Consider the following 21,640-nt stretch of genomic DNA (forward strand, 5'->3'; position numbering starts at 1 on the left):
AAATACTACGCCCTTCTCCCTTTGACCCTTCCCGTGCCTACCTTATCTGAGAGCCATGCTCAGCAAACGCCTCGCGGTCCTGCCACGGCGATCCTCGCACAAGCATGTCAGATCAACGGTACGTAGACGAGATGGCCTATATCATATGGGGTCTGCCACTTATGTGGACACCACCTACGCAAATATTGTCCATGCAACGTCCAACGTGCCACACCACAACGGATCTCCAATCCCTCTGCTCTTTCTTCAATGCCTGTTCGGTCTTTTTGCGAGTAATCTTTGTCTTTGCTCCAAATGTATCCACGCACCATCGGAATGTATACAGGGTTTGATAGAATGAACACTGTGTTTATGACGAAGGCCCAGCGTCACAAGAAGATGATCAAGCCCTTATTGATCGTTGCTCTTTGCGCGATACTGGCTCTATTCTTAGGTCTTCAACGTGATCGCCTCTTTCCCTCCTCGTCCTTACAATCATCATCCTCAAATTCGAGTCCTTCTACGAGCTCCAAGCTCGCCCATGTCCTCTCCCAAAACAGCATACAAGCAATACATAACAATACCCTTGGCTTCGGCGACGTCTACTTTATACATATGCCCGGCCGAACCGACAAACTCGATTCCCTTCGCCTTCTCACCTCTATCACCAACATCTCATACACTATAATCCCAGGTGTAGACGGCAAAGGAATTCCCCACGTCGCTTGGCCAGGCTTTTATAAAGAAGGAGAGAGAGCCACAAGCATAACCGGCTGCTGGCGCGCTCATATAAATGCTGCTGCCTCGATCCTCGACAACAATCTCTCGTCCGCCTTGATTCTCGAAGACGACGCCGATTGGGACGTCTCTTTGAAAAACCAACTTACTCAATTCGCCCTCGGGACCCGACATATCCTCGACGCGCCCACCTCCTCGGAGCCTTTGTCCCCTTATGGCGATGGTTGGGATATGCTTTGGCTCGGCCACTGCGCGCAAAACAAGCCCACAAAACCCTTTTCGCGCTTCATCATCGCCAACGACACCACCGTACGTCCGGCCGGTCACCGCTGGCATCTGTGGAACCCTGAACCAACTCTAACCTACGACCTCCCCCACAACCGCACCACCCGCGTGGTGTACCGCTCCGCAGGCGGCATGTGTTCCTACGCTTACGCGCTCTCTTACACCGGCGCCCGTAAGTACATCTTCGGAGCTGATCCTTCCCAAACGGTAGTAAAACTGAGCCGTGAGAGATGTTTCGGGAATAATGGGATTTTTCTACTCCTGAGACCTGTCTTGGAGCTCCAAATTGTGCCTCAAATACGCAATGCTGACTCCGAAATCTGCGTAGAAAAGCTGCTATACTACCTCTCCTACTCCCACTTCAACGATCCCGTCGACGTCGGCCACTCCAGACTCTGCAAGCGCGGCAGCAAGGGTGAAATTGATTTTTCGTGCGTGGTCCCTTACCCAGGACTGGTATACACCGCCTCCGTGCAGAACGACATCGAGTACCATCCGGACAAGCCGAGAAAAGACAGGGACAAGAAAAAAGGTGCGCCGGGGGCGCGAAACCTGGTTTTTGGTGTGAGGGCGAATATGAAGAATATAATTGAGGGAAAGGAGGCCGAGGGGCGGGGAGGGGAGGAGGAGAAGATAAGGGAGGAGATGGGTGAGATGGGGATGTGGTTCGACGAGGGGAAGACCGAATTGTGACGTGAGAAAAGTCTAGAGGGGGACCTAAATCATCAATAACGTTAGAGGTTTGGATTTCCTGGGCGCTTCGAGGCATCTCTGATATCGCTACATTATAGAATCTATCGAGATGAGTAGTAAGGATGATCTATTCTATTGAAGCCTGCTGCAGAGTATAGCCCTATCGCCAAGCACCTATACCGTATAGCTAGCCTGCATAAGGCTGCACCTCCCAACCCAACTCCACGGTCGACTTGTCGTTGATAATGCAAGAGGAAAACTCAAATGACAAGTGTGTCCTCTACCTTGAAATGCCAACCACCGGGTTCCCATATTCATCAAAGTAGGATTATAGAGTATTGACACAGACGAATTCTACCATTTTTTGTGTTACTTTTGTAATTCTTTGGGATCTGTACGACGGCCTGTGTTGTCAAGTGAATGAATCCGCTGCGTGTCGCCAATATACCATGAGCCGCCGGCAAGTCGCCCTTTCTGTTTCTTCGCCTCCCAAATCCCATCAAGAACGGGAGCTAGATACTAGATACCACGTTTGTGGATAAGCATGGCGTATCCATTTCCATCCTCTCCCAGTGCACCTCAGACACCTTTACAGGTGCCAACCATGAAAACTCCACCCATTCGCAGTAACAGCAACCCGGTCGCTGCCTCCAAGCGGACTGCTTTCACTGTAATCCTTGCCATTGCTCTATTCTTGTGGATGATTAGTCCATTCTCTGCCTCTCCAAGACAACTAGATAGGGTTCCGTTCTCGCAGAACTCGGTGGAAGAGTAGGTCGTAAAGCCTTTCTTCCAGTACAGTCTTGCTAACAAGCCCAGCCACTTCTCACACTTTGAAGGACATGGAGATTGTGGCATCAGATCAACGCAGCTCTACGTACCTCCAGTTGCACCCGACGATGATGCCCCGAAGCATACGCTTTACTGCAACAACCGGGCAACACTTCTGGAAGCCATGAGCGGAGGCGGTCGACACGGATTTGAGAAGCCTTATTTTCCCGCAGGCTGCCACTACCGCTGGTACTCGACTGCAGAAATTTGCATGATCCTGGAACGCTTTGATGCCATTGTCTTTATTGGCGACGACTCCCTCAAGCATATCTACGCCGCCTTTAACATGCTGCTCAGAGAGAACATGGCTATGGGTAGTCTTAAGCAGTGGGAGCTAAACGAAAGCCAGCGTGATGCTTGCAGGTGCGACAATCAGTTCACCAAGTCAGAGTGCTGGAGCCACATGATCATGGAGAGTCAGAGCGTAAAAGAGAAGGAAGATGGAGTTGGTCACAGAAACCCTTTCTTCTGCGATCGTAGGTCTACCGTCAAATCAAGACTCCCCGAAGCCAGTGTTGACTTGCATAGGCACGCCACATGTATTTCTTCCCGTCACAGACTCCCCAGCGCCCGAGGAGCTGCATGCCAGCTTTACCTCGCTCATCAGCGGAGACCCAGATGCTTACAAGCCGATTCCAGTCATCCATTCTCTGTCATTGGCAACATCGCTTTCCTGGTCTAAAGCAGTTGATTCGATGGATGAGTGGGTGACTCTAGCAGATGCTTCTGGTCGAAACATCCCTATCCTATGGGTAGGCCCGAATACGGCGGGCCATCTCAAGCCTCCTGGCCAGATCCTCACTCAAGGCAACAATGCTCTTTGGCACTACACCCTGGAGACAATGAAAGAAGCCAAGGCGAGGCAGCTTGACGCGCTTGGGATGTACAATCTCACGCTCCAGGCGAATAGCTGGGATGGGAGTAATTATGGACAGAGAGTCGGACTTGTGCAGGCAATGATGGTAAGGCGTCTTCGGGTACAAGGCAGCTCAATTATTAACGTCATTCAGGTTATCAATTGGCTGTCCAGAGTGGAGTCGACCTGAAAGGAACGTGGGAGCCCGGGCTTTATCATGAGAGTTGAACTGCAGGCAGGTATCAGATTCCAGGCCCAAAGGCGCTTCCAGGTGTTTGCCCGATATAGCGGCCTAACTTTGTTGCCACTGAATAAACACACGTCAAGCTAAGAAAATGCCATTGGAAGCAAAACGTTTCAGATTGCTTCCACCAAGCTGTTTTCGCATGTCTCGTTGATATCCATGATCTTTGCGCGTCACAGGAATTGCCAAATCACGGCGTGCACAGCGGTCTTGTATAGCTGCAGAAGAAAGCTTGCTTGCAAGAATACTTTCCTTCCGAATTCGGTATGGGAACTTTAAAGCATACAAACAATGGAGTTTTCCCCTGAAATGCAGTCTCACTCACACGAAACAAAGAACAATGCTAGAATACCGACAGCGAAAGTAAAGGAACGCCCTTCCGTATCTTACACGCAGCCTTTCCCTCCTCGGCTCCCACCTCCACGGCGCCCCTATCCCATCGCGATTCTCATCTCAACGTCATGGGCCTCCTCCCCGTCCCCTTCATCACTCGCCCTATCGTCAGCATCGGCGGCCGGACTGTTCGCAAAGTCATCCAAGTCCAGCTGCCGATGCACCGTCGCTTTCACATCGCCAGCGTCCTTCGGCGGATCAATACTGCCAAAGTGATGGCCGGGCGTCGGGGAATGATGCAACAAGGGCGCTCCAAATGTCAAAGGAGAGTCATCTTCGAATTCGTCGGCGTTGGCTTCGGCGTCGGAGAAGGGCTTTTCGAGCTCGTGGCTGTCGGAGTCGTTGGCTTCGGAATCGGCTTTCTGCTGGCTGTGGAGGGCGAGGCGGGCGGCTAGTTGGCGGCGGGCACGTGATGGTGGGAGATTGAGGGGCGGCGGGGTTGGTGGTGGGTCTGTTGGCGGTGTGGGGGTTATGTTGAGGGTTGGATGGTTGGGGAGGTACTACATGCAGTGTTGTCAGCATGGCTGTTTGTGGGCAAGATCGTGGCGGATGTGAAGGAAGGTATTCGAGTGCATGTCATTTGTGAGGTGAAAAAGGGGCAGATAAAGCGACTTTGTGCAAAGATGGTGGATGTCGTGTTCTCAAGAGTGTGACGTGAACGAGAGAGTGGCAAGAGCACAACAAGAGAGGTGAAGCATGGCATGTTTGCAAGGTTGTCTGGTTGCGTAGACTGGTCAAGCTTTCAAGCTTACTCTCCAATGCCGCTTGCCATACCAGTGCGTGTGCACCACAACACCCTCAAGATGCAGTTGCAAATATCTGGGCATGATCTCGATCGCTCATGTCGATGTCCTCAAAGGAAAGGTCACCCACCGAATCTTGACCAGCACCGGCATCACCCTCATCAATCTCCTCCATTTCCTCATCCTCCTCGTCGCTTGAGCTACCGAAGCCGCTTAGTAGCGAACCGCTGCTGAGACCACCGAAGCCACCGTTGGAAGTTCCGCTACCATTGCTGGCAAGGTCCATCGAGTCGAGGCCTGGGTTGCCGTTGAGCCCAGCGTTCGCGAGGGCAGATGATGCTCCTTGGCCGAAGCCGTGGGCTGCATTGACAGCGTTGAGGACTGCTTGTCGTGGGCCGAGAGACATGTCTGGTCTGACACCACCTAAGATGGCGTTGTCTCGTTCTCGCGTCTCTGATAGCGTGTTTTCGACATACTCGGTCCACTGCTGACTTGTCACTTTCTCGAGTACGACCTGCGACAATAGCTCTGGCGGATGCCTGTCGCTGAACTTGACCACTTCCTCAGCGACCAGCGTGAGATGGCCCATATACCCTAAGCGCATATTACTCTTCGCCTGTGCTTCGTCACTCTGTGCCTGGCCTTCAACTATCCGCTCGGTGACTCGTCCGGTTTGGAAAAGATCAATAGCAAGAGTGCGGTTGTATCCTCTATCCATGGGGCCGTTAAATACTTGCTGTACAACATCATATACTACATTGTGAAGAAAATTGTTCCAGGGGAATCGAAAGAAAAAGTCCTGCACAGGAGAAAAAATTAGTAAGTTGCCAGGGAGACATTAACCGCCGGCACAACATACCAGGATCGTAGGTACAACATGGTGTTCAACAAACATCATCTTCAGAAAGTCACCGACCATCGGCTGACCGTCAACATCATAATCGAATTGCGATGCGAAGCTCTGGTCATTACCACTCACGAGCACGGAGCGGCTACTGTCTCCATCTTCGCCATGAGTAGTATCAATAGTCTGCTGGCTGTCACCGCCACCAACCTCCTCATATCCTTGTCTTGGAGTGTCTGATGGCTGATCTACTCGACTTGCAAACAGAGGCGGTGGCTTGTCCTCTGGGTGTGGTGAAATGCCCCGAGGACTCTCGGAATCTGGTGTCATGGGATCTAGGTGCCGTTCTCGGTGTGGTAGAGGAGGCGGGTCAGCGCTAGTATTTTGAGAAGGTGGCTCCAGCGTTGTTGGCGCCTCTGTATGTTGGATCTTAGGTGTTTCGGTTGTTTCTTGGTCTGCCATTGTTGTGTCCTCGTTGACTGCGAGCTCATTGACTCCTGATGCTAGGCCAGAGGTAGGAGACTCGGGTTGAGGCTCAGACTTGCTCGGAGACTTGGGCTCCAAAGGCTCCGGGACTTCAGCTTCTGGCATCTCTGCCTCTTCCTCATCGACAGCCTCCAACCTCGGAGAAGTCAAAGGCTCATCGACAAAATCCTCGTCAAGATCCAATCTGGGCTTGCCAGGCTTGAGTAAGTTTGGCATTTGCGAATGTTCTGACTCTGTGTCAAAGGGTGATCGCTCGTCCTTCTCGTCAAAGTCATCCTTGATGTCTTCGGCATCTACTAGGTCCGCAGAATTTCCAACGTCCTCGTATCCATCGTCTTCTGCACTGTTTTGCACCTGGAGCTTATGGTTCTCCTCCGGCTCTGTGCTTAAACCCAAAGGTGACACTCCGTTGGCGAAGTTAGTGGAATCTTCTGAGAACTCTGTAACAGCTGACGTGGGAATTCTCGGAGCCAAAGCGCCTTCAGCTTTCATTCGCTCTCTTTCCTCGTCTCTTTGCCGTACGAAAGCCTCGCTGCCTCGCTCATTCAGTAGACCCATGTTACTGCAGTGGAGAAGTTCCGCCATTAGCTCGCAAGTTTTGAAGCGATCGAATCCTAGGGGTTCGATCTTGTTGCCAAAGGCTACGCCTAGCTCTTTCCTTTTGATGGTTATTTGGCTATTACCGTCGGCAACGGCATGGGTTGGACTCAGCAGTAACCCCATGAAGTCGGGGACACGCTTGGCAAAACATCGTAGTAGAGTCCCCAGGTAGATAGGATCATTACTTGAAGGGACCGAGTCTGGACCAGCTCCAACATCGGGATCATAGTCCGAGTTGTTCTTCCTGATGACTTCGATGATCATCCCAACGCCAACCGTCAGCGGGTTGCCGCCTCTGAGCATGTTGGAAAGCAGGTTTTCAATACACGGCTGCGATACAAGTTGTCTGGTCAGGTTGTTGGGACCTATGCAGGACTGCTCGTTTTGTGATGCGTTGGCTGAAATGGTGACGATAGCTTTGATGAAGTCTCCTGCAGATGTCTGCGTCCCCGGGGCGTTGTCTTTCTCCAAGAATGCAAGTAAGCGTGGCATGAGGTCTTGACTTTGTAACCACTGTATTTCCTGTCAGCCTGCGAACAACAGAATAGCCCTTTCTCTTAGTGTAACAACATACGTCGACGACTCCTGCACCACCTTCACTCTTTTCCATGCTTATAATTTTCAACAACAGGTCCATTATTGCGGCACAGTCGATATGTTTGAGCATAATTGGTATGATCCCTTCAAACGACTGAAGGAAATGCATCATCTCCTCTGTCTTCTTATCCAGCAGCGTTTCGTTGATCTTTGTAAAGTATGCTGCCTCGGTTGAATCCAACGGTGACTCTCTCTTCAAAAAGCCCCAGAATACCCGCAACAATTGCTGATTCTCCATCAAAGACTCGAGTATCGACCAAGTTTCCGACGAGAGAACCTCGCACGATGTGTACGCTTTCTGTGTCCTAGCCTTGTCTGCTTTATCCCAGTCCTCAAACTCTTCTTGCCGCTTTGATTTCTCCTTTTTGACTCTTCGAAAAGGGCTCAAGGATTTCTCGCGCATGGTCTCCTCTTCGCTGTCCTCGCCTTGCCCATCATCTTCCGGTCTCGGAGCTTGTGGTGCAACCACCAGCTCCAGGAGTCTCCGCAGGACATTTTCATCTCGCAAGAATTCGATCAGCTTCGAATTTGACTGCTTCAGCTCTTGTATCAGGTCTGATTCCTCCAAGACTTCTTCAAGTGTGACATCGGGTTTTTCGAGGATAGTATTGAGGGTCGAGACGTTGGCGTAGCCCCCGAACCGCCAAAACATTGTGGTTTATGTTTTGGCGGAAATGAGGGATAGGGATGATATGCAGTGAATGGAATCGACTATGTTACAGAGGAGGAGGAGTCGTGACTGATCATGCGAGAAGCTCCCAAGTTTGACAGGTTGTCCTCCGCACGAGCTGTCGTTGAATTGAAGCTTGCCCGCATTCATCTACGTACTTCATCGGCATCTGGATCCCGAGTGGTCCACGGTGATCGACGAACGTTGTATGTCAGAGTACGCCAAGATTGGGAGATGGCCTGTCGTCCGTCGGCTGGGTTCGGCGACCTTGTGGGGGATTGGTTTGATCGCAACGAATCGGGTGAAAGGACAGAGTCTTGAACAGGTGTAAAAGAATACTTGAACACGGTTGAGCAGGTCCCGATGCTATTCGAACTCAAACAAATTCATACAATGGGTATTATAAACAGATCAAGCTCTTTTGTTTTGTGTCAGGATGTCGGCTCCCGCTGGGTCAGACTGATTCTAACTTCAAAAGATGAGCCAGCGCTAGCGTCTCAGGCCGGCTAGAACCATTCTGTACTTTCAGTGTGGATAATCCATCAGCTCCCATGTCTACAATCTATTTCTATTTTCCAGCCTGAAGCATCTATTACATACGATTCTGACACCTCCCTCCAACTGCATGACGCGGCGAGGAGAAAGCCCTCTCGCGTGCTTTCCTCTTGGCCGTTAGGAGAGCTCTAGAACAACCCCTGTTCCCGCTGTTGGTGCGGTTTTGAAAAGCCATTCTTCGATCTCCATCTGCTAGGTATGCAAGATATGATGGCTCTACCTAATTCTCGCCTTGATTCAAATCAAAGAGACTTTCTGGATAGGTAACATGATACTTGAATGTGCAAAAGACTTTGAATTAACTAATCAATGTGGGTGAGAAGATAATCATTGATGAGGAGCAGGGATCCTATGGTTCGAATCTCGGCAGTGCCCGAGCCAGCTGCGAGGTTTCGCCGAAAGTACCTTCAACTTCTGAGCAGGCAAACACTCAACACCGTAACTGATCCCATGTACCACGCTTCGACAAGTGTCAAGTCTTCTACCATACAAAACAAATGAATCGCCTATTCGGGGCCAAGAACCCTGGTCCTAAACCCACCCTCTCCAGCGCCATTTCCACCGTCGGTGCCCCTTCCCAACTACAGCACTCTCTTGCTAACACCCCAAGCAGACTGACTCCCACGTCGAATCCTTGGACGTCAAACTCGCGAAACTCAACGCCGAACTGACCACCTACCAACAACGCATGTCCAAGATGCGCGACGGCCCCGGCAAAACCGCCCTGAAGCAAAAAGCCCTCAAGATCCTGCAACGACGGAAGATGTACGAAGGCCAGCGGGACCAGATGCAGCAACAATCCTGGAACATGGAACAGGCCTCCATGATGACCGACAATCTGAAAAACGTCATGACGACCGTCGACGTCATGAAATCCACCAACAAATCCCTGCGCAAACAGTACGGGAAGGTGGATATCGACAAAATCGAGCGCATGCAGGACGAGATGCAGGATCTGATGGAGGTGGGGAATGAGATCCAAGAGTCGATGAGCCGGAGCTACGACGTGCCGGAGGATGTGGACGAGGCGGAGTTGGATGCGGAACTGGAGGCGTTGGGGGAAGAGGCGGAATTCGAGGGGGGGCTGGGGATGGGACAAGGGGTGGGAGAGATGCCGGGCTTTATGCAGGATGAGGTGCCGAGCTTTATCGATGAGCCACCGGAGGGGGCAAAGGTGAAGGAGGCGGCCGGATGAGAGGTGTGGGCAAGGGAGGGGAAGAGATCTGTACATGAGAACCACGAGAGGCATGAGCGTCTGGCGTTTATCATCGGTGAACGAGCGCTGAGCAAGGGCATGGGAGTTTGAATCAGCGTGAAACATCATTGGTGGCAGAGGCCCGCAATTAAAGTTCAACTTCGATGGAGACTTTCCATACCATCAGGTACATGGACCTTTTCCTGTTCCAAAACACGTAACTTGTGTCTCTCTCCGTTTGGTATCATCTGACTCTAATCCGATGCCATACGCCCGATGCCCGATGCTTCAACGCTATGCGATGCCAAGACGCCTCATGCCTCAGGCTTCTCCCAATCCTGCAAACACCAAAGACGCCACATCCATGATAGTAATAACAAGCCAGATTGCGACCGCAAGGGCTGACACGAGCCGGTGGTTCCTCATCTTCACCTTCTCCGCTTCTGGCTGCAGTTCCTGCCCCATCTCCTCCCCTTCTACAGACTCCGTGCCACCAACAACCATATATTTGTTTCGACAAGTGAAATAGATGAGCGGTGCTGATATGAATGGCAGGGCAATACTGAGCGCGAATTGGGTCCCGTTCAGTGCTGCTGAGAGGCCCTCCTTGCCTACTGCTCCAGCGACAATGATGCTGGGTACAATACTGATAGATCGTGTAAGTAATCTCCGCACCCATGGCGCAACTTTCCATTGCAAAGCTCCTTCGCTGAGCATCTGGCCTGCTATTGTACAGACAATGCCGGCGGAAGTACCGGACAAGAGTAGGGCAAGAGCGAAGATTGTTCCAGCAACAGGCGCGAGCGTCGTGGACAGAAGGTCATGGATACCAAATAGATTGCCACTTTCAGCTGCAGAACTCGAGGAGAGCGAAGCACCGGCAACGATGAGAATGGCGCTGTTGACGAAGAGTGCGAAAGTGAAGAGCGAGATGATGACCTCTGCGGTAGAGTATGACAGGCATGAGCGGATGGCAGCCAGAGATGGTCGGTACAGGTTCTTGTTGCTGCGATCTGTCACATCCGGACCGCTGTAGTTCCCAGCCGCGATATCAAAGTCGATGAGCCGCGGTTGAACTAGCCCACTACCCAAGTACAAGCTATGTGGCATTACGGTGGCACCGAGTATACCACAACTAAGATAGATGCCTTGGCCTTTGATGATAGCAGAAGATGGAACGAATCCATCAAGCACTTCACGCACAGAAGCATCTCGTATGTAAGAAAGCTGAATGCAGAAGCATACTACTACGCCTAAAACTAGGATTATAATAAAGTACTCGAAAGCACGCAATCGGCGCGTAGAACCATTGGGGCTGTAGAAAATGAGAATGATGAGCACATCAAAAATGGTGATAACGCAACCCCAGACGAGAGGTACTTTTATCAATAAGTTGAGCGCGATGGCCGAACCAATGACCTGCAACTCGAATTAGAGAAGAGGTTAAGCAAGCGGAAAGCATTGAAGGCTCACCTCGGCAATATCGGTTGCAACGATAGCGCACTCTCCGACAATGTAGAGAACGATGTTCAGCCACCTTGGAAGGTGGGCTCTACAGTGCTGCGCGAGGTTGAGGCCAGTCACTGTTCCTAAGCGTACAGCCAAGGACTGCAGGACAATAGCGAAGACATTGGACAAGAGAACGATGAACAGCAGCTTATACTTTGTAGCAGCTCCAGCTGACACATCTGTAGAATAATTCCCAGGATCAATGTAGGCCACTGATATCATGAATCCAGGTCCGATGAATCCGCAGAATTTAGCCAGGGTCCTCCAGATGCGCAGAAAGAAGCTGGAGGGAAAGCGAGGGGGAAAAATGTTTCCAAGGAATGGAAATTCACCTCTTGGCTCTACGCTGCCATGGGTTTTGGCAGGTCGTATTTCCGGGAATGACTTGACAGTATGGATGGACCGTGATGTGCCTATACGCTGGCGAAAGGACGATGTACCGTCGGGGTCGGCAATCCGATGATAGTCATTGGGGCCATCTATTTGCGAGCCTCCGCGCGCATCCTCGGCTTCTTTGACGGAGTCCTGTCCGGTCCGAAGGTTGACTATGCCGTTGAGGTCTTGCCTTGTCGTGACATCTGCAGCTAATTTCGAAGGGTTCTGATTCCAACCATCGTGCGCTGCTGGCTCATCGGGCCGAGATGGACAATTCATGCTTCAGAGATGCTACCCTGTCAGTATGTCAGACATTGATAGGGCATATTTCAATGCAAGACACACCGTCGAGGAGATAAAGTACTCTGTTGATGGGAGTTGCTTCAAGGGAAGAGGAAAGCTAAAATCCGAAGATTCTTTCGATCGCGACTTCTTCCGAAACTATGCATTACGCAACGTCATGAAAGCCCGAGAAGCGCACATAAATCATAAATTGATTCGACTTTGCTAGAAATATCCTGAAATATCATGCCCGAACAAACGCAGTAAACAATGTGCGACAGCCCCCAGATGTGCCAAACTAGTTTCTAGAGCATTCTCGTGAAGCCGAACAATGGAATATACAAAGCGCGCGGAAAGCGCTCGCTGCTGTACTTCTCTTCTCTGATGGTTCGAAACCCCTGCTCAAATGGTCCAAAACTCAGAATCTCATTCTTGTCGAAGAAACACTTGCACAGTACGGAGTACTACTGTCGTATGGCACTGGAATTGCGGAGGTCGATGGGTAGACTGTAGCTGCCGCGCATCCTGGTGACGAAGATCTATTTTGCCATGCCAACCACCCGAATAGGAATAGGGTCAACACTGCTAAACAACCCCACATTACGTTCGAACGAGCATCATTCATTTCGGTGAGATGTTTTCTTGCCTCGTAAGAGCAAGACATTAGTCTCTATGTTTTGGAGCCGTTGAGAGGTATTTCCATCCCTAGCAGCAGCTGGTGCTGTTCACTCAGCCAGTCAGAGGAGGGAGAATACAGTGGCTGCTCTTGATCCAGTCGTCCAAACGATCTTGGTATTCCCTTTCAGATGCTTCTTTTTGAATGGTCACTGTGCTGACTGTACCATGCAATAGTCCTCCCGCAATGGAGTCGCAGGCACGAGCAGGCGTCACTTCCGACGCCTCGCCGCACAAGCGTACCAAGTCTTCCGTTCTCAAGTCCATTATGCCTGGCAACCATAAAGGCAAGCCATCTTCCAAGAGCAATACTCAGCGCCTCTGGAATGATGAAAGCGATGGCAAGGAAGACTACATGTATCTCGGCAATCAGTCAATCCTGCCCCCAGACCATCCGCATACACGACTACATCTCCGAGAAGACAGCGGCAATGGAAATATCACAATTGCGTCGCCTAAGAAATCACTCGACGCACGGAATGAAGAGGATTCAACATCAGGAGATCACCAGAAAACGAAACGCTCAGCGTCGTTCAAATCATTCGGTGGGAAGGAAAAAGAGAAGCCTTCTAAGAAGAAATGTGAAAAAGAGGAGCAAAACAAGATGAAGAAGTCGAAGTCTTCCACAAGCATATCCGCCATCCTATCGAGGCCACGATCGTCGAAAGGTGTCAAAGCTGAGGACGCTCATCGCCAGAAAGACAAGGAGAATCGGACACCACCATGCTCTGCGGGGATGGCACCACCGCCAATATGGGCTCAGTTTGCAACCCAAGGCTTTGAAGAACCATCTCGTATAATAAAAGTACCTCTCAACGATCAATATGCCGTCGAGGAAGAAGTGGCATTGTACACACCTCGAGATTACTCGCCATCGAAGCAAAGGAATTTCCAAGACTATCAGCAGCCAACACTTTCCCGAAGAGCCGAACCAAAGCCTCGGCCAAAATCAGAATGCATCGCATCTGGCCCAACTTCAGCCTCTTTTGCCGAGACAGTATCTGGCCTACGGATATCTGGCCGGGACAAAAGCCAAGTAGACATTATCAATCATCAGCGGCAGACTGGCCAAGCTGCGGACGCAAATGTGAAATTGTTTGCAGAGGAGAACCATTGGAGCGAAAGACCATCAAGCGTGGAGAACCGCAAAGTGAGTAACGATTCTGCCGACTCAGACTTGCCCACGCCAAATCGTGGATCGCGTGTGATGGCGGCCGTGGCAGTCTTTAATGGCAAAGCAAAAGAGTTACCAAAGGAGCCGCCAAAGGACACCGAGACCATCCGGCTCGACCCCAAGGCAATCGAGAGTGCCTTCGAGTCCCTTCTGGTAAGTCAGGTACTACGACGGCGAAGTCGTGGCTAATTAGGCCTTTAGGAAGCCAGGAACGTCCCGCAGAACACGAGAGACAAAATGAGGTCATTGGACACCAACATTAAAGCAGACTTCATCAAAAAGGAAAAGTCGGGCTCAGGATCAGCGTCAAGTACGGAGGGTCTATTATTACATTCTTCAAGGCCTAGCGCTGGGAAGCGGTCCCAGACTGATGATCCTAATACGCATGATACTGGTGATTTCGTAGGCCCAACGGGCTCCACCGAGTCACCCAAGAAGCCACGACCAAGGAGCCGGACATTCACGTTTAGTAAAAGTGGCCAATCTCCGTCCAAGAAGCAGAAGTCTGAACGTCCAGCCTCTCATCAAAGAACAAAATCGGGCGGCCTGACACCGTCAGCTTCTTCCACATCATTGGCGTCTGATGGAGCCGCTCAAGGCTCTGCATTCGTCAGTAAAGCCAACAAGCGAGCCGTGCCTGAAGATTACATCAGTTATCTGAAGCAAGTGCAAGCCCCAGGCTTTGTTGAGGTTGGCAAGATTCATAAATTGCGCCAGCTCTTGAGAAATGAGACTGTCGGTTGGGTTGATACATTCATCATGCAAGGTGGCATGACCGAGCTGGTAGAATTGTTGTATCGCATCATTAAAGTAGAATGGAGGTGCGTCGTTTTTTCTTTGTACGAACCTAGCCGTTGCTAATATTCTATTTAGAGAGGAGCATGAGGACACTCTCCTTCACGAAACCCTCCTTTGCCTTAAAGCGCTATCTACAACATCCTCAGCAATGCGTCAGCTGTCTAATATTCAATCGACTCTTTTCCCCACCCTGCTTCAAATGCTCTTTGATGAGGAGAAGAAAGGCCCTAGCGAGTACACGACCCGCAGTATCATCATCACTATCTTTTCTACCTATCTTACCGACTCCACTTCATCCGATTTAGTAAGCCGCGCGCGCCTTCTGCTCTCATACTTACACGATCCTTCGAAACCAGAAGAGTCTCAACCGCCGGGATTCATTGCCTCCATATACCACTCTCGGCCTTACCGCGTCTGGCAAAGAGAAATGAGCAACGTTACCAAGGAGGTCTTCTGGATATTCTTGCACCATACGAATATCATCCCTTATCCAAACATCTCGGAGACCTTCGGTTCTTACGCCTCTCGACATTTCACCCGCGAACACCCTCCTGTGCCGGCTGCCCCATACATCGGCGGCGTAGAATGGGACGCTACAAACTACTTGACTGCTCACGTCGACCTTTTGAATGGCATCATTGCCTCCCTGCCCAGCTGCGAGGAACGCAACAAGCTCCGGCAAGAGCTTAAAGACAGTGGATTCGAAAAAGTCATGGGTGTCAACTTACGCACTTGCAAGGAGAAGTTCTACGGCTGTGTGCACGAAGCGTTATCTACCTGGGTTGGTGCAGCGATGGAAGATGGATGGCCGTACCAGGATGTCAGACAGGGGCCGAAGCAGGAAGACGTGAAGAGGATGAGCCCGAGGAAAAGTCCGAAGAAGAAGGATGCGGCGCCGAAGCTGGAGATGCCAAAGCTGGATCTGGGTGGAGGTGGGAACGGGGGCGGAGATGATGGCGGATGGCTGTGATGACGATATGGATCTATGAATATTTAATGAGCTTGTATGCAACAATTCACGACAGTCACTGCGCGGCTTTCACAGCACCTGTCTATTAGCAGCAGTAGTCTATATTGGGCTTTGTTTTCTAGGTATCCCTTACGGATAACGGTAATTCTTACTATACATTGCCCACTCATTGGTTCGCTCACCAGATGCCTCATGTGTCCTCTTTCCAACAACCCTTGCGGCCGTATCAGGATTCCGCACCGTCCTTTTCGGAACCTCTACGCATTTCCTCCATCCACGACGATTAAAAAAATACTTTCCCGGTCAATTGTCGTTTCAAGACTTCGGTCCTACACGAGCCGTGTTACAGGATCTGGACGTCTGCTGTCAGCTATCCAAGGCGTGGGGACTCACAATCAATTGCTCGTGGTACACGCGTTTCATCTGGAAGGATGATGGGTCTGGATGGTGTGATCCTCTTTCGCCTCGTGTGCTGGGAGCGTGGTGGGGGATCGGGTTGTTGTGTGATAATCTGGTTTGGAAACATGATAGATAGATCAAGATGGTGTGGCTGTCCTTCGCCTCCGATCTTGGTTTCGTGTGCAGGAAGCGTAGGTGGGAATCGGCTTGTGGTGTGATAATCTCATTTGGAAACATGATAGATAGATCAAGATGGTGTGACTCTCAATCGCCTCGTGTGCTGGGAACGTGGTGGGGAATCGGCTTGTTGTGTGATAATCTCGTTTGGAAACATGATAGATAGATCAAGATGGTGTGACTCTCCCCCGCCCGGCATGCAAGCAGTCTAGTTGGGAAACAGGGAGAGGCAGCATGGCCCCCTTCACGATCCCGGGCCTGGGATCCTCCAGCGTGGGGGTGTGCGGGTGAGAGATGAAGATGGCTCCCTTCCCGATTCCGGGCTAGAACTGAAAGAGTGGGGGTTGGTGAGAGAGGTCAAAGATTGCCTATCCAAATCCTGGTCTGTCTCAATGCGTTGCTCGGCGACTGCATCAATGGCTGTGGAGATATCAAGCGGGGCGAGCAGAGCCATTTCCACCTTTGCCAGCAGTCGACACTCTCTGGATGAATGGTCCGAAATGCCATAGTAGCAGAACCAGGCCGTTCGATTTCCCAGCTCCCAGACAAGGCGCGCGCTCGTGCGATGAGAGGACATGGTGGAAGGAGGTCGATGAACTCGGCCAAATTCCGTGTGGCAGTATTGTTTGATGGAATGTCCGAAGCCCGAAAGGTGGACATTAGACGAGCTTGCTTGGTTCTGCGTCCAGCAAGATAATAGGTGCACGTCAAATATTAGGAGAGACCAAGGTAGACGGGAGACTGCACGCTCTGCCAAGATGTTCGGTCTGCTGACCTATGGAAGGGGGCTCGATATGCCCCGGTGGCGTACTTTGTCTGCATTCATTACGGACAGATAGTCACGCCGTCGACGTCCAGACGGAGAGAGGCCATTGTGAACGAGGTGGCGATTGTCAACTCAGATCTTGGACCCTAGCTTAGAGGATCGCGAATAATATCTCCGAGGAGAAAGATACGCCACGATCGAGCAAGCTGGATGAGATCTTGCAGATTTTAGCACGTTGACTTGATCGATTGACAGTAGGGGACCATATGGTAGCGTTGTCGGCTTATATTTCCTGGATGGATGTCAGCCACCGGACGTCGTCCCGAATGTAGCCAAGCATGTGGCTTTTCCATGGCAGTCCACGGCTAGATTATTACGAAAGAGTGTAGAAGCGTGTGGCCGCTACTGATTCGTGATATTCGAGCCGGCGGCAAGATTCGGTGAAGCGGACCGTTGACCATGTGGCATTAATTTTAGCTCTACCACGCGCTTTAAGATTGTAGTCAGGTCCCTCTGCAGGTCATTGGGTATCTGCAAGTCATCGCGGTCGGATGGTGGATGTCTTATGGGTGGCGAGGTCACGCTAGTGACGGTCATGCTCGGTGATGGTCCTATGGACCAGGACCCACGTGGATGCCACGCTCCTTCTTTTCTGGCCGCCAGCCTCGGTGAAGGAGAGGCAAGTATTGCCTGGGATATTTGAGGATAATCGAAGGTTCGGACTCGCCGACGTTGGTAATGAGCGTCGCAATCGATTGTCGACGATCGATTTGGGAGTTGTGTGCTAGACAGGTTAGTGGCTGCATGCCTACGGTATCATCTTGCACTTGTGAGCTAAACCATATTAGCGCGATCGGAATCGGCTGTGTAAGGTATACGAGAAGCATCAAATCCAGTGGAGGAGTTGGCAAGGTCGAATGCCACAATGGTTCTGATGCATTGGAGCCGAGGGTCATAATCTCCGAGATGCTGCAGCTTTAGCAGTAGGCTTTTGTTGTAACCGGGTACTGCGAATTGACCCAGCAGGCCCTTGTGCTTTTGAGACCGAAGTACCGCGGTGGTAGCTTGGAATGTAGTGGTAATAGTGATATGAGGATGTATTGAGTATGACGGGATTTGTGGATGTGGGAAAGGCATGTGCATGTGGGCATAATTGCATGTCGCGTGGGGATGGAAAGTTTAAAATATGTTAGGACCATGGTAAAGGCCGGGAAAGCGCTGCGGGGCTGCGGGGCTGGCGGGAGAGATGCATGAAAAAGAAGAAGAAAGTAGAAAGCGAATTAATTATCATTCATTCATTCATTCATTGGATGATGGTCATGCTCGGACTTGAAACATGATGGATGCCTCGAGAACAGTAAGTATAGTAATAATGATTATAATATTGATCAAATTTAAATTCACAAAATCCATCATTCATTGAGTAACGGTGAGAGGTCGCCGAAGAAGGAGGCGGGTGGGGGGGTTCCCTCGTCCAAAGCTGCATGGAAGAAAACAGAATCCTGTTTGGCAGGATTGTTGCTTGTCACATGGCTCATGCTCCTTAAAGTAAGTAGAGCCGTCGCTTTTTTGCTTTGTGCTCTGTCCTCCAGGCTTGCATGATTGGCGTCTTTTCTTCTTATTCTTATTATCCTTCTCTTTTTTCTTTTCTTTTCTTTTCTTTTTAGAAAAACAATCTATGGTCCCTCAATTGTTGCTGGTCCGAGCATCATCATTATCATTATCAATATCATTCTCATTCTTATTATCATCATCATTATCATCATCATCGTCATCATCATCATCATCATCATCCTTCGATTCATTTGTAGAGATACGGTTACTTATGATTAAAGCTCAAAGGTTCATAGCGAATGATTGACGACCGGGATAGCAGCGGGTCGATGCGCAGATTTAGCGGCCGAAAAGAAACAGGGATCAAAACCCAGAGATTGCTCTCCCTAGCTCGGTTACGAAGCGAGCTCTAAATCGCTCATGCTCCTTTTCAGTCATAGTATCTCTCGAAAACACGGTCAGAAGACCGTGCCGTGCATGATATGATGATGATATGGAGAGCATCTGCCCAATAGTAACGTTTCATTTGGCCGCGCAACTGCAAGAAACAAGGAGAAAGTCAGATGACCTCAATTCCTAAACGCCGACGGATAACGAACCTGTCAAATGTGCATATGCACCGTTCTTCCCAGGTTTACCTTGACCTGTCACCGTCAACAAAGTAAGGATCGACAAAGGGACTTGATGCTTCCCGCATCCGGCTTTTTGCTGCAGCTCAATGTACCTCTTCGGGACCTCAACGCAGACCAAGCAAACACCAGAGGGGATTGCTACCGTCATGGCAATTTGCATGCGTCTATCTTACAGCTCGCTGCAGTGCACAAGACATCTCTCTTCAACTAGGCGTAAAGCTTGCTGAGGCCATGCCCTCGTTGGTCCGTTGTGGGCGCCCAAGTACAAAGTGTCTTTACCCTCGAGATGGGCGGACGGGCGCTATAGCCCAATCCCGAACGCGCGTAGAAGGCGTGAGAAAGCGACTAGAAAAGTCACATTTCGTAATTGTGCTGCGGGTGATGTGATAGCGACGGCGTGGCGCACGGAGATGACCTGGTCACAACGATGACCAAGGACAGTTCAGGGCGTTTCAGCACCAATGCGATTGGCAATATCTTAGGGCTCGTAGAGACTAGAGGCAAAGCCAATTGTGGCTGATGTCGGTTACAGAGTCATCTTCGACGTGGGGCCGTTCAGAACTATGTTTCCGACGCAAATCGTGCCCGGGTATAAATCCTGTCCCCCAGGCGGATTGGGACTGAAATGAGTGGGATGATACGGAGTAGTCTGGATCAAAGTTGCGCTCTTCGCTGTGAACATCCAGGAGACACATCAGAGAGCCCGTTCGCTGCTGACCCTCGGACGTTCATGTAAGCCAAGCCTGTCTAGAAGCCGTTTTCGCATGCAACAAGCCGTCACGCATGCTTTCGAACAAGTAGCAATTTTAACCGTGGCAGAAGTAGTCATGGACAGGTGGAGACGAGAAGGTCTTCCGCATTGAGACACGACAAAAGCCATATGTCAAGCCTCACGGTTGTGCTTTCTCAACCAGTCCGGCTACTTGAGTGGAGGTCGGCAGGCATACAGATTGTGTAGGGAATTCCTGCTCGGCTGGAGATTTAGCTCAAGTGTCATGCACCCACGCGACAAGCTCGGTCGACGCTAGGCTTAGCTGCAGGTCGGCCTGCGGCCACAATGCAAATGCAACCCCGAGCGCGTTAGGCATTCGACCTCCCTTATGATGCCAGGAGAATCAGGCGCTGTTTTCAAAGCTTGTTAAAGGCTGGGAGTTGGAGGATGGAGTCGTTTGGACAATGTCAACATCTGACCGACCAATCAGAAAACAGTAAAGTTTCAGAATCATAGTGCCCGACTCTTACCAGGTTTGCTTTAGCGGACGCCAACGATCACTCAACAAGGCTATTCCAAGCAAGGTGTCTGCTGTTTGACTCCTTCCGACTCGCACTACCCATCTTCCCCTAAATCATAAAATGTTCAAGTTCCATTTGACTCCTCGCTTCCACCGAATCCCAGGGTGTCGCAGGCAGATGTGGTTAGGCGAGTAGTCTTATGATATGTAATATGACATAGGCAGTACGACCAGAAGATTCCTGGATGACCAAGCTCTTTTGAACGTCCACTTCGCGTACTGCTTTATCCAACCTTTCAACCATTTCGAGTCTTTGATTTGCCTCTGCTCATCCATCATATTCTTCCAATTGTCTGGCTTTCCGACTCGAACCCAGACCCGGGAAATCCCAACGTACACCCATTCGCCATACCGACTTCCTTCTTACCCCCAGAGCTGATACGTCTTTGGAAAGGAGTACGGCTCAAAAGATCGGGCTTTGCGCGTCTTGTGATCCAACCAGGCGATAATACCCTCAAAACCACTCGTATCGAGACAGCCTTGGATACGACACACTGCTCGGCCGTGAATGAAATCGCTTTTTCCCAAAATTGGTTAGACGCTTCGTCTGCCAGAGGTCAAAAGCTTCATTCTGGAAGTCTCTCCACGGCCCGTGTGAGTTTGGATGCTGGGTCCTTTTCCGAAGCTTGGTGGCCAGCACGGCGTGATTGATCTCCACATTTCAACAGACTTCAATGTTCGGCGGCGCGGTTGGAAGAATCTGACTCCACTCGGCTTGAGGAGGAGCAGTCAGACTTCCTGGTGTGCTCATTGGTGGAGAGCAGACTCAGAAGCGTGGAGAGGTCAGAAGGCCATCATATCAGGAAGACTCGTCAGCGAAGGCTTCTCCCGGCAGGCATAGTTCGATTAAGAGTCAGAAGAAAGAAGAAAGAAGAAAGAAGAAAGCAAAGCTTGTGGTGCTTGTATCATTATTGTTACTTGGTGGAGAAGGTTAGACTTTGGCTTTTTCATCTTGTTGATGTTTATCAATTGCGAAGTGGGGAGGGAAAGTTAGAAGGCACGGGACCAGCAAGAACTAGTCTCAACGCGTCAAGGGTACCAAAGAATCCTTTCCACATCCCAGGCCATCACGATTCACGACTGTCCGAATTTCCTGTTCTGACCCATTCAAAGCTGTCTGACCAGCTCTTTCACCATTGACCTCGCACTCAACTATAAACCACAATCGCATTATATGGTCCCTGATTTTACCAAAATATCAAGTAGAAACCAAAAAGCCTGGTTGGAGAGCTCAGGAACTTGAGGACGCGCAAGATTTTTGCCACGGATAGACCTTCAAGGAAACCCCCTCATTGAGCCACAAGATCAAGCCTCGGGTTTCATTCTTG

At 50.6% G+C, this 21,640-nt stretch overlaps 6 protein-coding genes across 6 annotated transcripts; 4 read left to right on the plus strand and 2 right to left on the minus strand.

Moving 5' to 3' along the window:
• Positions 1–294: 294 nt before the first annotated feature.
• On the plus strand, positions 295–1,695 carry HO133_002283 (uncharacterized protein; the record flags this gene model as incomplete). Its single annotated transcript, XM_037293209.1, has 2 exons — positions 295–1,174; positions 1,331–1,695. The coding sequence occupies 2 exons, from the start codon at positions 295–297 to the stop codon at positions 1,693–1,695; spliced, it is 1,245 nt and encodes a 414-aa protein (XP_037150862.1).
• Positions 1,696–2,299: 604 nt separating this feature from the next.
• On the plus strand, positions 2,300–3,572 carry HO133_002284 (uncharacterized protein; the record flags this gene model as incomplete). Its single annotated transcript, XM_037293210.1, has 4 exons — positions 2,300–2,466; positions 2,515–3,002; positions 3,055–3,488; positions 3,537–3,572. 4 exons carry the CDS (start codon positions 2,300–2,302, stop codon positions 3,570–3,572), a joined length of 1,125 nt encoding a protein of 374 aa, XP_037150863.1.
• Positions 3,573–4,057: 485 nt separating this feature from the next.
• HO133_002285 (uncharacterized protein) lies at positions 4,058–7,941 on the minus strand (the record flags this gene model as incomplete). Its single annotated transcript, XM_037293211.1, has 4 exons — positions 4,058–4,519; positions 4,893–5,561; positions 5,622–7,205; positions 7,267–7,941. The coding sequence occupies 4 exons, from the start codon at positions 7,939–7,941 to the stop codon at positions 4,058–4,060; spliced, it is 3,390 nt and encodes a 1,129-aa protein (XP_037150864.1).
• A 1,070-nt stretch (positions 7,942–9,011) lies between these two features.
• Positions 9,012–9,709, plus strand: HO133_002286 (uncharacterized protein; the record flags this gene model as incomplete). The annotated part of the gene is made up of 2 exons (XM_037293212.1): positions 9,012–9,077; positions 9,128–9,709. The coding sequence occupies 2 exons, from the start codon at positions 9,012–9,014 to the stop codon at positions 9,707–9,709; spliced, it is 648 nt and encodes a 215-aa protein (XP_037150865.1).
• A 321-nt stretch (positions 9,710–10,030) lies between these two features.
• On the minus strand, positions 10,031–11,872 carry HO133_002287 (uncharacterized protein; the record flags this gene model as incomplete). Its single annotated transcript, XM_037293213.1, has 2 exons — positions 10,031–11,128; positions 11,183–11,872. 2 exons carry the CDS (start codon positions 11,870–11,872, stop codon positions 10,031–10,033), a joined length of 1,788 nt encoding a protein of 595 aa, XP_037150866.1.
• A 552-nt stretch (positions 11,873–12,424) lies between these two features.
• On the plus strand, positions 12,425–15,492 carry HO133_002288 (uncharacterized protein; the record flags this gene model as incomplete). The annotated part of the gene is made up of 5 exons (XM_037293214.1): positions 12,425–12,479; positions 12,613–12,667; positions 12,728–13,877; positions 13,926–14,545; positions 14,598–15,492. 5 exons carry the CDS (start codon positions 12,425–12,427, stop codon positions 15,490–15,492), a joined length of 2,775 nt encoding a protein of 924 aa, XP_037150867.1.
• Between the last annotated feature and the right edge of the window lie 6,148 nt (positions 15,493–21,640).

This window comes from Letharia lupina, assembly GCF_014066315.1.
Source record: "Letharia lupina isolate WasteWater1 chromosome Unknown contig_14, whole genome shotgun sequence".
NCBI lineage: Eukaryota > Fungi > Ascomycota > Lecanoromycetes > Lecanorales > Parmeliaceae > Letharia > Letharia lupina.